Source organism: Chelonoidis abingdonii, chromosome 19 (assembly GCF_003597395.2).
Source record: "Chelonoidis abingdonii isolate Lonesome George chromosome 19, CheloAbing_2.0, whole genome shotgun sequence".
In the NCBI taxonomy this organism is placed as follows: Eukaryota; Metazoa; Chordata; order Testudines; family Testudinidae; genus Chelonoidis; species Chelonoidis abingdonii.
Window position 1 is genome coordinate 43,413,072 of NC_133787.1, and position 15,415 is coordinate 43,428,486.

At 51.0% G+C, this 15,415-nt stretch overlaps 1 protein-coding gene across 1 annotated transcript; it reads right to left on the reverse strand.

Moving 5' to 3' along the window:
* Window positions 1-7,017: 7,017 nt before the first annotated feature.
* On the reverse strand, window positions 7,018-11,820 carry MARVELD3 (MARVEL domain containing 3). The gene is made up of 3 exons (XM_075073859.1): window positions 11,753-11,820; window positions 10,814-10,941; window positions 7,018-7,953 (listed from the first exon to the last, which is right to left on the reverse strand). The coding sequence occupies exons 1-3, from the start codon at window positions 11,818-11,820 to the stop codon at window positions 7,343-7,345; spliced, it is 807 nt and encodes a 268-aa protein (XP_074929960.1). The 3' UTR covers window positions 7,018-7,342.
* Between the last annotated feature and the right edge of the window lie 3,595 nt (window positions 11,821-15,415).

Genomic DNA, 15,415 nt, shown 5'->3' on the forward strand with positions numbered 1-15,415 from the left:
AAGGCTTGATTTTTCTAAACTGCAGATACATGTATACATCTTCAAAAATGCATGTGCACTTGTGATTGTGCATGCAAGTGGACACTTAGGCACATCTGATTACGAAGGTTTCTAACCAGCAGAGGAGTGAAGTTCTGGAACAGCCTTCCAAGGGGAGTAGTGGGGGCAAAAGACATATCTGGCTTCAAGACTAAACTTGATAAGTTTATGGAGGGGATGGTATGATGGGATAGCCTAATTTTGGCAATTAATTTGTCTTTGACTAGTAGCGGTAAATATGCCCAGTGGTCTGTGATGGGATGTTGGGGTGAGATCTGAGTTACTACAGAGAATTCTTTCCTGGGTGTCTGGCTGGTGAGTCTTGCCCCCATGCTCAGGGTTTAGCTGATCATCATATTTGGGGTCGGGAAGGAATTTTCCTCCAGGGCAGATTGGCAGAAGCCCTGGAGGTTTTTCGCCTTCCTCTGCAGCATGGGGTACGGGTCACTTGCTGGAAGATTCTCTGCAGCTTGAAGTCGTTAAACCACGATTTGAGGACTTCAATGGCTCAGACACAGGTTTGATACAGGAGTGGGTGAGATTCTGTGGCCTGCGTTGTGCAGGAGGTCAGACTAGATGATCATAATGGTCCCTTCTGATCTTAAAGTCTATGAGTCTATAACACTGTGTACACAAGCACTTATGCCGCTCAGGGGGCTGTTGTTTTTTTTTCACACCCTTGAGCGATACAAGTTTTGCTGACATATGTGTTAGTGTAGACATGGCCTCAGTCATCTGGCTGAGTGGGCTACTCTTCCCCCTCCGCCCCCCAATAAGGCCTCCTCCTTATAAAGTACTTGTAAAGCATCTTCAGGGTGGAATTTCTTCATGTGAAGAGGAGTTCTGGCCAGTAGCTTTGCCTCAGAAGTACTTTGTTGTGCAGCTCTCCAAAGGTTCTGCAGCAGATAGAAAGTGGAACATCACTAGCCTGTGGCTAGGACTGACACGAGCCACTGTGCCTAGACAGAGCTTTGCAGTGAATACACTGGGTAACACTACTTATTTGGCTGTTATGGGTTATGCAGGCTGCAGGAATAGAGTTCTCCTCTCTCTGTATTTTTGCGCTAATGGAGGGCAGATAATTCACCTCTTGCCTTGAGAGTTGAGAGGATTTGCTAAATAAGTACCATTTCCCCTCCCAGTTCCCTAGAGGATGAGTGACAGGTAGCAAAAAGAGAGCACTACCAAGCAAAACCAGATATACTTCAGCTGATAATTGGCTTTTATTAATCTTTTTCTTCAACTGCCATATCTCTGGCTCAAACTTGCTGCTTTATGATCTCATGTGATGATTTAGAGTAGAGACTGGTGCCAATTAAGGTAGAGAAACACTAGAGGCTAAACATCACTTGTATTCACTGGTAGGTTTTTAGGCACTGCTGGCCAGTCATGTTGGTTCTGCATGTTTCCCATATGGTCAGTGCTAATGAAGGGATGCTACACATAGGGGCTGCTGTAAAATGACATTTCATTTTGAAGCTTGTTCATGGTTTCATAGAGCCATTGCCTCTTATATTCCATAAATAAGTCAAACAAAGTTTAAGAGTAAAGTTCACCTTTAATTGTTTATAAAGAATACAAAGAAGAGCTCAGCATTTAATCTTTACTGTAAAGCGTGGAGGCTTTATGATGAGATCTGACAGCAGAATTTTCATAGCTGAACTCTGTTTTCCAAAGTCTCAGATCTTGCTCAGTCTTCTGTTGTTTCCACTGTGATCCATTATGTTCCCCGGCCTTCATGCCATTTCCCCATGGGTTGGTCACAGACTCAATTCTAGGTGCTATTGAACATGTTCTTATAGTGTAAAGCCCTGCCCTGTGCATGGCCTCTCTGCTAGGCTCCACACAGGCATGTAGCACTCAGCTAATCATTAGGGTCACACTCTACTGCCTGAGTGACATCACTCTGCTTTATGGCAGTGGGTCTCAAACTTTTGTGCTGGTGACCCCTTACACATAGCAAACCTTTTGAGTGTGAACCCCCCCTAAATCAAAAAACACTTTTTTTATATATATTAAACACCACTATAAATGCTGGATGCAAGGCAAGGTTTGGAGTGGAGGCTGACAGCTCGTGACCCACCATGTAATAACCTCAGGACCCACTGAGGGGTCCTGACCCCCCAGTTTAAGAACCCCTGCTTTATGGGAACAATAGTTGGTGTTTGTCCTCACTCACCCTTCTGCTAATGATCAGGTTTGTAGAATCATTTTCTTATATGATCAATTACATTTTAAAAAAATAACCATTGTTTAAAGGTGACCCCCTGACCTCCACCACGTGAAGAAACACAGGCTCAGAGGACAGCTAGTGGCGGGGTTTAATGGCCGAGCCTGGGCTCTTTTCCATGTCATTCTCTCCTGCTTCCTGCACTGCTGTAGCAAGCAGCTGGGAATCAAAGTTGTTCAAACATGCAGTGATGAGATGAGAGATGAAGTCCCATTGTGCTTATTTAAGGTCAAGTGAAAAACTCAGTCTTAGCTAATGAACAAGGTATCTTGCCAAGTGCTGGTAGTTCTATCTTGTATGGGAGAAACGGGACTATGGCCAATGAAAGAGCTGGGACATCTGCAGATCAGGGGATGGAGGGGCCCCTCTAGTCCCAAGATACTGAGATCAGCACAAGCAGTGCGCTAGTCACTGCTAACCAGGGCCGCCTGGGGGGGGGCAAGTGGGGCAATTTTCCCTGGGCCCCGCAGCCTGAAGGGGCCCTGGCCAGCGCCGGCTGTCTCTGGGAAGCAGCAGCTGTTGCTGCTGCTAGGCAACCAGAGACGCTGACTCTGCCTCTGGTCAAGCGGCTGAGTGCAGGTCAGGAGTGGGGGAGAGAGGCTGCAACCCGTATGCCTTTCTTCTCCCGTTCCCTCCCCCCAGCACTGAGCACTCACTCACCTGGAAGAGACAGTACTGAGCTTCTGGTTCGGTGTGAAACAGGAATAATCTCTGCAGTGACCTCACTCACTCACCTGAAGAGCTGCTGGGACTTCCAACCGTGAGTGTTTGACCCTGTGATTCCCCCTAAGTTTGTAATATTGGGGTGGCGTTGTGGTTTTCAGGGTGTTGCTGTTTGAGGGTGAGTTTGTGCCTGCCTGGGTCTTTCAGAATTAAAGTTGGTATCATGTAATGTAACCCAGGAAAAAAGCCCCCGGTCTGCAATATGGCACGGCAGACTGAGACTTTTATCCCCCCCCATCTCCCTGCAGAAGGGGAAACTGAGGCACGGCATGATCTAATTCCCTTTCCAAATTATTTTGGAAAGGAAGGGGACTGGGGCTCCTATCCAAACCAGTTCCCTTCCCATCAACTCTGTTTTCCCTGCACCCTGCTGCAAGACCGCTGTAGGGGCTGAAAATTTCCATTAAACTATGGCTCCTTCATTTGCCCTGCAACAATAAAATAGACCGGCTTTGCGGGGAGGGAGTGTTTGCAAAACAGGGGTGAATTTAGGCAGAGGGTTGAGGGTTGTTGATGAACTTGACTCGCTTAAACTTATGTTTGCCTGATATGGTGTTGGTGCCTCAGTGTTCCCTGGGCCAGTCTTAAGGTATCTATGGTGGTGGAATAACGGGTGTGTGGATAATTGCTGCAGAGCAAAAGTGGCAGTGGCAAAATGCCTGCACTCTGTTCCTAGCACTGATGCCCTGGGCCCTCTCTTGCAAAGAGCAAACTGAAGGTGTTGGAAGATCAAAGAGATTCAGGTGACCGTCTTGGCCGGGAAAGAACTGAGACAAGAAGGAGGCTGAAAGGGGGTGTTGAGTCTGGGGCTGCTGGGGATGAGGAGTGAGGTGCAGAAATAGGGTTCCTGGTCACTGCTCCACCAGAATGGACCCGGGCCGATGGGGTCCGGTTATCGCTGTATTACAAAGCTCTGTTTAGACCCTTCTGTCATCGAATAACATCTGTTTTACTGCATGGCTAAAAGAGCACGCTGATGCAAAAAGTGGGTCAGAAACCTGTGGCTTCCCGCAGACCCCGCCTGGGGGCTCGCTGTGAAGCACACGGAGGGGCAGAGGATGCCGAAATCTCCAAGGAAGACCCAGGAGGTGAAGTACAGTGTGAGCTTCTTGCCACGAACAAGTCTGCTTCCAAGGAGAGGAGGCTCCGAACAAAGTCCTGACGGCTTAGTGGGGGAGCAGTTCCAGAGCATCGCCCGGGGACTCCGTGACAGGGGTCCACTTGAAATCACCCTGAATGCAGCACACCAGAATCACTACAATGGCTGGAGAGAGGCCAAGAGTGGAAGCAGTGCCTGGGGTAAGGGGCAAACATATCTTGGCTCTCATCTAGTCCTGGGCCTGGGAATGGAGACTATAGGCCTGGGTGGTGGGTTCAGTCTAGTCTCCAGCCTGCTGTTCCACTGGGTCCAGCCACCCCGTGCCCTCAAGCCCTAGAGACTGCACCCAGCACCAAACTCCGTCCCACTCCAGCCCTAGGCAAAAGCTTCCTTGTCTGGGGTCTGGCCTCCGCCAGTCCCCTCTCTCCAAGGTTTGCGCTGTCTGGAGGTGCTGCTCTTCCCCACCTCCCTCATCCACAACCTCAATTCATATCAATAGGGCAATTGAATTACAATGTGGAGGAAAGATCTCATTCCACTTCTAGCAATGAGACCATTTTTTCTTCTTACACTTAATTATACTACCCTTGGGAGCCACTATAACATAATTACCAATGGTTAATACAAAGTCATCGTAAAAGTTCATACAAGGTGCATAATGCGAGATTTCTACAAAACTGCAACTGGATTGATTGATGTGGTTGAGTAATGCAATATAGTGACCCGGGGTTTTGAATTGAGTTATATGCCTCGGGGGGGGGGTGCAGTGGGAATCGGGGCGAGCGGTGGCAGCAAGTGGCAGGTTGGAGACAAAGGTAGCCAGCAGTGAGCAGCAGGTTCTAGCGGCAGGCATAGAAGGTTTCTGAGGTAGGAGAGAAGTGAAAGGACGGTGAGTTGTGCTGAGGGACTACTAGGGGGACGCAGCAAAGTCAGTTGGAGACTCAGGGCGTGAAGGGTGTGATGGTGGGTCCTATTTTACTGCCTCCTGATCTGGTCACCCTATTTGTGCCAAGGTGTTCAGAGTAGCAGCCGCGGTTAGTCTGTTCTGCAAAAAGAAGACGATGTACTTGTTGTGCCTATCTCTTGAGCTTTATATGCTACATTTTACTTTATCTTTACATGTATTATTTTATTTATTAATGCAATACATTTTCAAAACAGGAGTTCCTTTCTTAACCAAAGGTGTAAAGTTCAGGTTGCAGGGTTAGTTAGTGAAGATCTGTCCTTGATGTGGTGAGGACTGCAGGAAGAATGGTTGCCTCACATCACTGCTCCTCCTGGAAGAGGAGAGAATATGAGGTCCTGCTTTTCAGGATTAAAGAAGTCATGTTAAATTATACTTTTTCCATTCCGTTTTTGACACAGAACATGAGATTTGGGCCTCAGTAACGCAGGTTAACCTCATTTGCGTTGTTAAAATGCCGTAGTAGGTATGTACAGTGGCCAGGAGATCGCAGTAATATGCTTACATGGCATGCAATTATCTGGGATATCAGATGAGTTCAAGATTTGCTTTTTATTTCTGTTCATTATAATTTTCCCATGTAATCTATTTTAAATGATATTTTTTTTTAACAACAAAAGAGTTGAAGGCAGGATAGCCTGTTATGACAGTCCACTTTGGGACTTGGTCTGGTAATCTATATATTTGTAATTGTCTGTTTACCATTCAATTAACATATCTGAGCTTGACCAGAAATCCCCTGTCACTTGGAGCCAGTAAGATCAATGACAGTGACTAAGACATTAATGAGGCAAATACGATAGACTGTCAAACACACAATAGACATTCACTGGTCCAAATATCCAAATAACTGAAGTCTGCTGATCTAAAAATAATCTGGCATGCTGAGACCTGGCTGAACCGACATGGCTTTGGTTCAGTCATTGATGCCAAAACTAAAAAGTTGTCCTGCACTCCACCTACATTTACTTTCTCGTACTCTCAGTATTTTACTAGAAGGAAATCAAAAAGAATCCAGGGCTGTCCCAGTGAAGATGGGGTGGAAATCTTTGCCTCGTTCTTGAATAGCCCAAGATGAAATCTGTTCCACACAACCTGAACAGCTTCTATGTTTAGAGGTTCAGGGATTCCCTACACACACCCACTAACACCCCACCAACATTTCCCAACACCCCTCCAACGCCATTTGTGAATTATATGTGCAATGTTGCCAATTTAGTGATTTGTTTGGAATTCTGCATTGTAAAATTGAACAATTAATATCTTTAAAAAGCATAATAAGTGTATGATAAAATACACGTATCTGAAAAAGTATATAGATTTGAAAAGTAGGAAATAGACTTAGCTCCTTATCACTTTTGTTTTTATGACGATGCAGTGATCCATTTCGCGGAACCTTGGCCAAGTTATGATTTGGTAACAAAAGTCTAATGAGCTCTCCACAGCAAGTATGAGCTGAGGGACTTGGGAGAAAGGCTTCGACAGATTTTATTTACATTCACACTATCTAAACCTAGATCCAGCAAACAATCTTGTTGCCCCAAGATGATAGCATTTTGCTGGGGTTTGGGTTACAAAATCACTTGAATGTCAGAGGGTAGGGAGGTTGGGAATGAAATGTTGTTCTTTGTGTACCAAGTAAAAGGCAATAGAACTGTAATTAGCTGTGCAGATTGAGAGCAATCAAGAGAGAGAGGGTGGGGACAGGTGTTTTGCTTGCTGGTCTGCCTGAGTCACAGGTACTATTTGACCTGCCCCTTTCCACTGTTTAAAGACAGAGCTGATTACGCTCCATAGATAGTCTTTTGTTTTGTTAAGTGACCACTGAAATCACTGATAATCAGGTCTAAGTGGCAGGGCCGCCGAGAGGGGGGGCAAGTGGGGCAATTTGCCCCAGGCCCCACAGGGGCCTCCTATAGTATTGCAACTTTTTTTATGGAAGGGGCCCCCGAAACTGCTTTGCCCCAGGCCCCCTGAATCCTCTGGGCAGCCCTGCTGCTAACAGGCAGAGCCATGGAGCAGATGTGGAACTAAGAATGCATCTGTTCTGCTCACATTCACAAGATTTAAATGCGAGGGCTGGCTAAGAGCAGCTTGGCTTGGCTCTAGCTGGAGCTGTTCTCTCATGGTAGGGCTGCTTGTTGTGGTCACGGTCCTGCGTTCTTATTGTAGCAGTGCAGATGCAATATCCTGAGCTAGGGAAAATGGTGCTGCCCCTTCTTGGTGTCCAGGCTGGCAGCCACAGAGAGATGAGCTGGTAGGACAGCTTGGGTATGCACAAGCCACCCTAAAACTCATACACCTGCACTGACTTCTCTCTCAGCTGATGAACTGTTTTGTATCCCCTGACAGCAAGGCCAGCACTGACCAAGAACGCCATAATGGCAATGCAGCTAAAGAGCCCAGCTGCTATCTCTGCCCCATGCACACTGCAGCTGAAGCCTTGGTAGCCTTTGCTTTCATAGAGATGCTCTCTCTCTTTGCACACTGGAGAATCGTAGGCATCCAACAGATGGTGGAAGTAGAAGTAGAGAGCAGGCAGGAAGCCAAGTGCAATCAATATGTCCAGAGTGCATTCAAGCAGCAGCCAGACTGGGAAATGCCATGGCAGCCGCAGCACACCAACCAAAACCAGAAGGCAAGAGAAGGCCATCAGGGCCCCTCCCACAGCCATTGCAGCCCTTGCTGTCGGCAGCTTTAATTGGTAGAACTGGGTGTCAAGTTGCTGGGCTTTTTCCCCCTCTGCCCCATCAAAGCCACTGTAAGCCCCTCCATATTGATAGTAGTAAATGCCCCCCAAGCTGGGAATGCCGGTGTAACCGCCTGTCGAACTGTAGGACACAGAGCTGCAGATCAGGATCAGCATGGTCAGCAGAACTTCCACCAGCTGGCAGCAAGCTGCAAAGATGAACAATTCAAAGGCCAGTTAGCAATGAGTCTCTTATTGAGAAGGTCCTGCACCCCCCATAACTATAAGAGGGCTGCCTTCTCTCACAGCAGCACCAGGGAATGAGGGAGGGTATGCCTGTTGCTGACCATGAATTAAGTAGCTGAAGCTCTCTGAGGGAAAGATGACCACAGGACAACATGCAAGGCCCACCTTTTCCTCACCAGTTTCCTGATGGCACTAACTTGTACATTTTCCCATGACTGCAAAGCCCAACTTCTTCCTTAGGTGTCTGATGACAAGGCCGCCATACAGCATAGTGGGGAACTACTCCTCACAGTCCTACTGTCAAGTGTATTTCAATTGTTGTTGAAGTACCTGGATCTCTGGGGAGGGGCTTGCAATTGTTACAAATCCAAACAAATCAAGCAGCTTGATTAATATGAGAGCTCCTCACCTGCCCTCTGAATGCAGGGTCGGACCAGAAGCAGCAGCCAAGTTCCAACCTATCTGCTTTAGGAGGGAGGAGGAGAGACTATTTTGCTTTGATCTTTATATTTTAAGGGCCTTTTTTCTTAGGTGCTGAGCACCCACAACTTCAGATAAATCCATGGGCTCTGTGGACACTCTGTCATGCTGAGGGGTGTGACACAGCTACCTTGACAGACAGGAGCAACAACTCACTAATGCAAACAAGCCACCAGCCCCAGAGCAGGAAGTAAAGACAGCTGTTAGCAGGCTCTGAAAATCTAATTTGTTTTAACTTGCTTCAAACCCCAAAAGGCACACAGCCTTACCAAGGGCATCCCTCATCACCACTGTATGCTGTGGACAGCGCAAGCCTCACAACTTTGCCAAGCACTCAGCCACTTTGGGGTACAAATGAAGAATCCACCTAAGGCAGGACCAGCTGGGAACACCCTGTATTCCAAACCTAGGGAAGGGCCAATCGCCTGGCTGGGAACATGCTATACTCCTAGCCTTCTCGTTCCCTGAACATTCAGAGCCAGCAGTAGCTGGACATGCTGCTGGATCCAGTTAGCTCCCTTCAGTGTCCATGGGGTTGTACGGCAAATTAACTGTGCCAAACATCTCAATCCCTGTACTCACAAACTGACAGTCTATGCACTTCAGCCAGTGGAGAGAAGTGTCTTAGGAGTGAAAGGTACACAGATTTCACCCTGGCGCCTGGAATAAAGCGTAAAGGAACTTGGTCATATATCCTCCAAACTGTCCAGTCAGAGAAGGTAGCAGAGAGCCCAGGTGATGGCTCAGTACTGGATGCAGGCCCTGACTTTACCCCTGAGCATTACATGACAGCAGCAGAGGATATGGCAGGCAAGTTGCTGTGTGAGGTTGGATTTGCTGTAAAACAGTATGTAGGAGAAAAGGGGCAGCTTTTTAAAGAAGAGGACTTGACAGCAACTTGACTCTTTCTGAGCAACTAATTCACACATGCAAAGGCACCAAAACCCTCCCCCATTCCCTGCTCCCAACAGGTTTCTGGAGGAGTTTTATTGCAACTGATACTGGGCAAAGTTCCATAATCCACTGATACAACTCCTTGTATGAGCTTGTAATAACTACTTGACACCCTTTATCTAGCCTCCTCTGCTCTCCTCTCAGCATCAACAGCAAATCCCATTCCTGCTGCTTTGCTGCTCCCTGTAGGTTGATGCCCACCAGCAAGTCACAAGAGTTGAGAGACATGTGCAGCTGACCAGAGCCCTCACTTCAATAACCCACACTCAGCTTAAGGCATGAGTTAGAGTGAGAGTTCACCGGCCACTGGCACAACCTCTTCCTTGCCCTTCCGTAGTATGACACACCCTAGCCCCAGGATCAGCAAGTGAACAGCTCCCCTGGAATCAGGTGTTGTCTTTGTCTCAGAGGATTTGGGACTATTGGAATGAGGAAAATCCCCAACCGGCACGATACATCCCAGCTATGTACCTTGCTGCAGGCATGGCCATCTCCTGGGCCTAAAGTGCGCTGGGTTCAAATGGGTGTGTACACACATAGGTTAAAGAGCACTGGGTTGAAGTGGGTTTGTGTGTGTACACACACAGGATGAAGTGGGTCTGTGTACACACACACACAGAGGTTGAAGTCCACTCAGTTGCAATAGGTCTGCATACGCAGAGATTCCAAAGACAGAAGGGACCATTGCCATCAGGATAAAGTGCACCCACAGACACATGCGAGTTAAAATGCACTGTGTTAAGGATACACACACAGGGTAAGTGTGTCAGGTTATAGTGGGTTTGTGTACACACATCATACATAGGATAAATGTGTCGGGTTAGATCCTAGCCCCGGAAATCAAATTTCTGAAAAGGAGTAGGGTTGCTGAGTCACACAGGTTGTTAGCACTACCTGTGGGGACCCTCCTCTGATTGGCTGCTGTAGCTAAGGAAGTGGGGCAGTGGAGAGAACAGTCAATCAGGACTCCCCCTGCCCCGATCAGACCTCATTCTCCCAGGAGGAGCTGGGGGAACAGAGTAGGACAACCAAACAGCAAGTGTGAAAAATCGGGATGGGGTGGGTGGTAATAGGACCCTATATAAGTAAGACCCAAAAATCAGGACTGTCTCTATAAAAATCGAGACATCCAGTCACCCTAGGGCAGGGCGAGCCCAGCAGCTCAATACACACATCCAGCTACCGGCCAGGGGCACAGAGGGAACTGGCAGGTGCCTCTGTCCAGCCTCAGCAGGACTAACAGCCAAGAGGCGGCAGGGGCAGGGGCAGCAGACCGCTCTCCCCCCACTTTAGACAGGACACCTGGCACTCGCATTCCCCAGACAGGGCCCTGTGCACTATGGGAATTAGTGCAGAGCATCCGCTGAGTCACAGGCAGGTGTGTCTTACCTCTGGCTGTGCACAGGTAGCGGCACTGGTAACACTCCAGCAGGCCTGACGGCTCTGCCTGGTAGCACTCCGGCCTCTCGCAGCTGGGTCCACGTATGGGGGATGGCAACACAGGTGGGGGCTCCTCACTGCCAGCCAAACACAGAGACTCAGAGACAGAGGCTGAACTGGCAGGGGGTCAAAGCAGGTGGGGGAGAGGGGCAAAGGGGTCCAGAAGCCATGAATACGGAGCAGAGGGATGGTGGGGGGCAGAGATAAGAGCCAAGGCTGGGGGTCAGAGTGCTGGGATGGGGAGCAGAGGGTGCTGGGATAGGGGCAAGCTAGAGAGAGGAAGGGGCAGGGTGGGGAGATGTTGGGGGCAGAGGCGCTGTGGGGCAGGGCTGGAAGGGGGCTGAGGACAGAGTTAGTGGGAGAGCTGGCATGGAGGCAAGTGCTGGGGGACAGGTGGGGGAACAGTAGGGGATGGGTCAGAGAGTAGGGCAGGCAAAGGGTGCTGGGAGGAAATGGGGGCAGGGGCAGGTGGCCAGTGAAGAGAGGGTTCTGGGAGGGGCAATGGGGGAGGTGGGAACTGGGGTGATACAGGTGGGGGGGCTTGGAGCAGGAGTGGGCACTGGGAGAGGAGATGAGGAGTCAGGTGGCCCGCTGGAGGGAGAGGTGGTGGGGGTGGGGGTGGGGGCAGGCAGAAGGCACTGGTAGAGGATAGTGGCTTGGGGCACGAGGAGTGCTGGGGGGCAGCTGGGGGAGGCAGGAGAGGGTGCTAGGTGGGCAGGCGTGGGGGTAAGGACAGAGGGTGGGGTGAGGGGAGGCAGGTGGGCTGGTGTGGAGGGCAGTGAGGATGGGGGAGGTAGGGGGCACTGGACGAGCAGGAGTGGGGACAGAAGGGGGGTGGGAGGCAGCTTTGGTTCATGCCAGGCCCGGCCCCCCCCCGCTCTCACCGGCCGGGCCGGGGCCCCCGAGGGGGGCCGCTCGCCGCCTGCCGGGGCCGCCTTCCGCTCGCGCTCCGCCATCTCGGGGCCGGGGATGAAGCGAGAAGACTCGCCCCGTACGCGGCGGCGCTCACTTCGTAGGGGGGGCGGGGCGCCTACTGGCGGCTTGGCGCTCACCTCACAGAGGGGGGCGGGCGGGCTCACCTGGCGGAGGCGGCGCTAACCTCACAGAGTGGGGGGCGGGGGCCCACCTGGCGGGCGGGGCGCGCTCACCTCACAGAGGGGGCGGGCGGGCGCTCACCTGGCCGGGGGGCGGGGCTCCATCACAGATGGGGCGGCGGGGCTCGCACGGGCGGGCGGCGCACCTCACAGAGTGGGGTGGCGCTCACTGGCCGGGCGGGGCGGGCGCGCTCACCTCCAGGGGGGGCGGGGGGCGCTCACCTGGGCCGGCGGGGCGGGGCTCGGCGGCGGGCGGGCGGCGCTCACCTCACAGAGTGGGCGGGCGGGGCTCACCTGCCGCGGCGGGCGGCGGCGCTCACCTCACAGAGATGGGCGGGGCGGCGCTCAACTTGACCGGGCGGGGGCCTGGACAGAGGGACCCGGCGGGCTGAGGCGGAGGCTGGCGGTCGGTATTTGCGGGTGGCCGAAACCTGCTCTACACACTGGCCAACGCGGACCCACCCAGGCGCCTCTGGCCGTGGCAGGGTTTGAGCCCCTGCGGGTGCTCGGCCCCAGATGGGGTGTCAGGGTTGTCCCACAGCAGACCGAGGGAGAAACCGCATGCAGCGCTCAGCGCACCCCCCCCTGCCCCGAGTGGGAGCCTGCAGGCGCCCGGGGTGGGAGGGGCAATTTGCCCCAGGTCCGCAGGGGCGCCCCAGGAGAACGGCGGAGCGCCTGCCCCGGCTCCGCCCTCGCCCGAGCCGCAGCCTCCACGAGCGCCCTGACGAGCGGCAGCGCGGCTCTGGGAGCCCCTGCGCCGAGACCGCCCGCAGAGCACGTGCCAGGGGCGGGCTGCGAGGTCTCGCGCTGAGCCGGGGAGTGAGCTCAGCGCGGAGCTCCCAGCCCCGCCCCTACCACGTGGCTCTGAGCGGGCGGGGTTCAGGCCCGGCGAGCGCGCTGCTGCTGCTGCTGTCGAGGGGCGGTGCTGGATTCGTGGGCTCGGGGCAGGGGAGCGGGAGGGCGGAGTCCCAGGGACGGTGTTGCGGCACAGAAGAAATAGAGCAGGGTCCGTGCCCGGAGTGCTCACGCCAATAAACACAGCGAGGTGGGAAAGCAGAACACAAGTTTATCTGGGATTCGAAAGCGGGGCTGGAGACTTAGTACCCTCAGAATCAGCCGGCTAAACAAGCAGTCTGTCCCTTTAGATCCATGAGAACTTTCTCGCTGACTGCAAGCCCGTTTCCCCTCCTCTTCTCTCCGGCTGCAGCATTCTTTTCTCACACACTTCTTTGTCTTCCCCTCCATCCTCCTCCTTCCTCCCCTGTAGCAGTTACGTAAGCGCAGGTGCTTAAGTACTCTTGCGCGGCAGCCTCGTTAGTAAGTTTCCTTCTGCAAGTTATTCTGTCCTTGCTAAAGGTCACAGGCCTCGATTATTTCTGCTTTAGACCAGTAGAACTGTTGCAGATTGATAACGGCTGTTACTGAGGCCTTTTAGGTCGATTAAATTTAAAACATGGAAGGACTTTGTTTGCTGAGGCCTAAAACCAGGAGGCTCCATACCCTTGTGGCCTTCCACCCTCCCGAGTTACTTGGCTTATGCTTAGTGACACCAACACAGGGAGGTGGGGGTCACGGGGCAGGAATGAGAGGGTTGGGTTGTGGTGTTCTAGGAGTCTGTCAGGACTCAGTTGGGGGATGGCTAAGGGGTCAGGGCAGTCAGAGACAGGGAGCAGGGATGGGGTCTGGGTGTGGTTGGTGGGGGGTCTCTGGGGGATGGTAAGGGGACAAGGAGCAGGATGGTCAAGGATCTGAGAATAGGGGGTCAGTTGGGGCAAGAAGTGGGTGGGGTCAATAGGGGGCAGGCCAGCTGTTTGGGAGGCACAGCTTCCTACCCTAAGCTCATTCAGCAGTTTGATGCTTGCAGAAAAGCACAAGCTGTTAGCTTTTTCCTTAGGCTACCATCCCTTTCACTTCTTCAATGCCAAATTACATGTCTATAATTTAATTTCAGTGGTCATGGGAGATTCATGTCAGGGAGGGTAGCTTCATTAAAAGTAGCCAGTGGGGGAGGGTATCACCATGAGAAGAGCATATTTATTCCAACCCTACCAAGGGAGACCCATCTCCCTGCATTTCCTGAGGCTTCAGAGGGTTTATTCATGTGGTTCTCAAACTTTATACGGTGACTCCTTTCACTAGCAAACCTTGAGTATGTGACCCTTCCCCCCTTATAAATTGAACACACTTTTTTATATATTTAACACTTTATAATTGCTGGAGGCAAAGAGGTTTGAGGTGGAGGCTGACAGTCATGACCTCCAGTAATAACCTCGTGACCCCATAGGGGTCTCAACCCCAAAGTTTGAGAACCCTTAGGTTTATTTAATTTTAGCACCCTGTGTCATTCACATGCATGTGCTATTTTGAGGCATTTCAGTTTTACAACATAGGCTCATCCCAGATTATGGAACAACCTCAAATGCTCAGTTCGTGGAGTATGTACATAGTCTATACTAAAGACAAACCCACAGTAACCGTCTCCAGTTTTGAGGGACCCCATGGAGCCAGTCCCTAGGAAACAGATAAATGCATGGAGGTTAAGTTCATTAATGGCTGTTACGCAGGATGGGTAAGGAATGGTGTCCTAGCCTCTTTTGTCAGAGGGTGGAGATGGATGGCAAGAAGCGTCACTTGATCATTACTGTTTAGGTTCACTCCCTCTGGGCCTGGCATTGGCCATTGTCGGCAGACAGGATACTGGGCTAGATGGCCTTTGGTTTGACCCAGTATGGCGTTTTATGTTCTAACCTAAATGAACCCAAAGTTATAGAGACAGATATAGTCAAGGAAGCCAGCAGAAGTATCAGAAACCTGGAAAATCTCTGACTGGATGGGCTCAGGTGTTTGGTTACAAGCTGAGGTGGTTTAAAAGTTTTGAATTTTTTTTAAGCAGAATTTTTTTATTGTTTCTTTAAACAATTAAACACAGCAAGCAGCAAATATTTGGCCACACGCTTCTGAAACCCCAAACCATATTCAGGTTTTGGCAGACTAATTTCAGATTTTCAATCAAAAAAACAACAGCAAATTTTGAAGGAAAGCAGACGTGATTTTTTTCTGCTTTTTAAAAACTCCTAGTTTTCGATCCAAAAAAAGTTTTGACGGAAAATATTTATCCAACCCTTTTAATGAGCTTTAGTGCCTTTTAGCACTTACTGATGCTGAGAACCAGTGATAGCTTGTTAAGAAGTTTTCTCAAAACTGGGTTTGTGTCAAGATGTGGAAGGTTTATTTTTCCCAGGGCCACCTGGGGAGGGGGAGGAGCAAGTGGGGTAATTTGCGCTGGGCCCCGCAGATGCCCCCATGATAATATAGTATTGCAATTTTTTTTATAGAAGGGGCCCCCGAAAATGCTTTGCCCCAGGCCTCCTGAATCCTCTGGGCAGCCCTGTGAGCCTGTAGCCAGACACCCTGGCTATGTCTACACAGCAAAACCCTCCACCAGGGACTCACATTT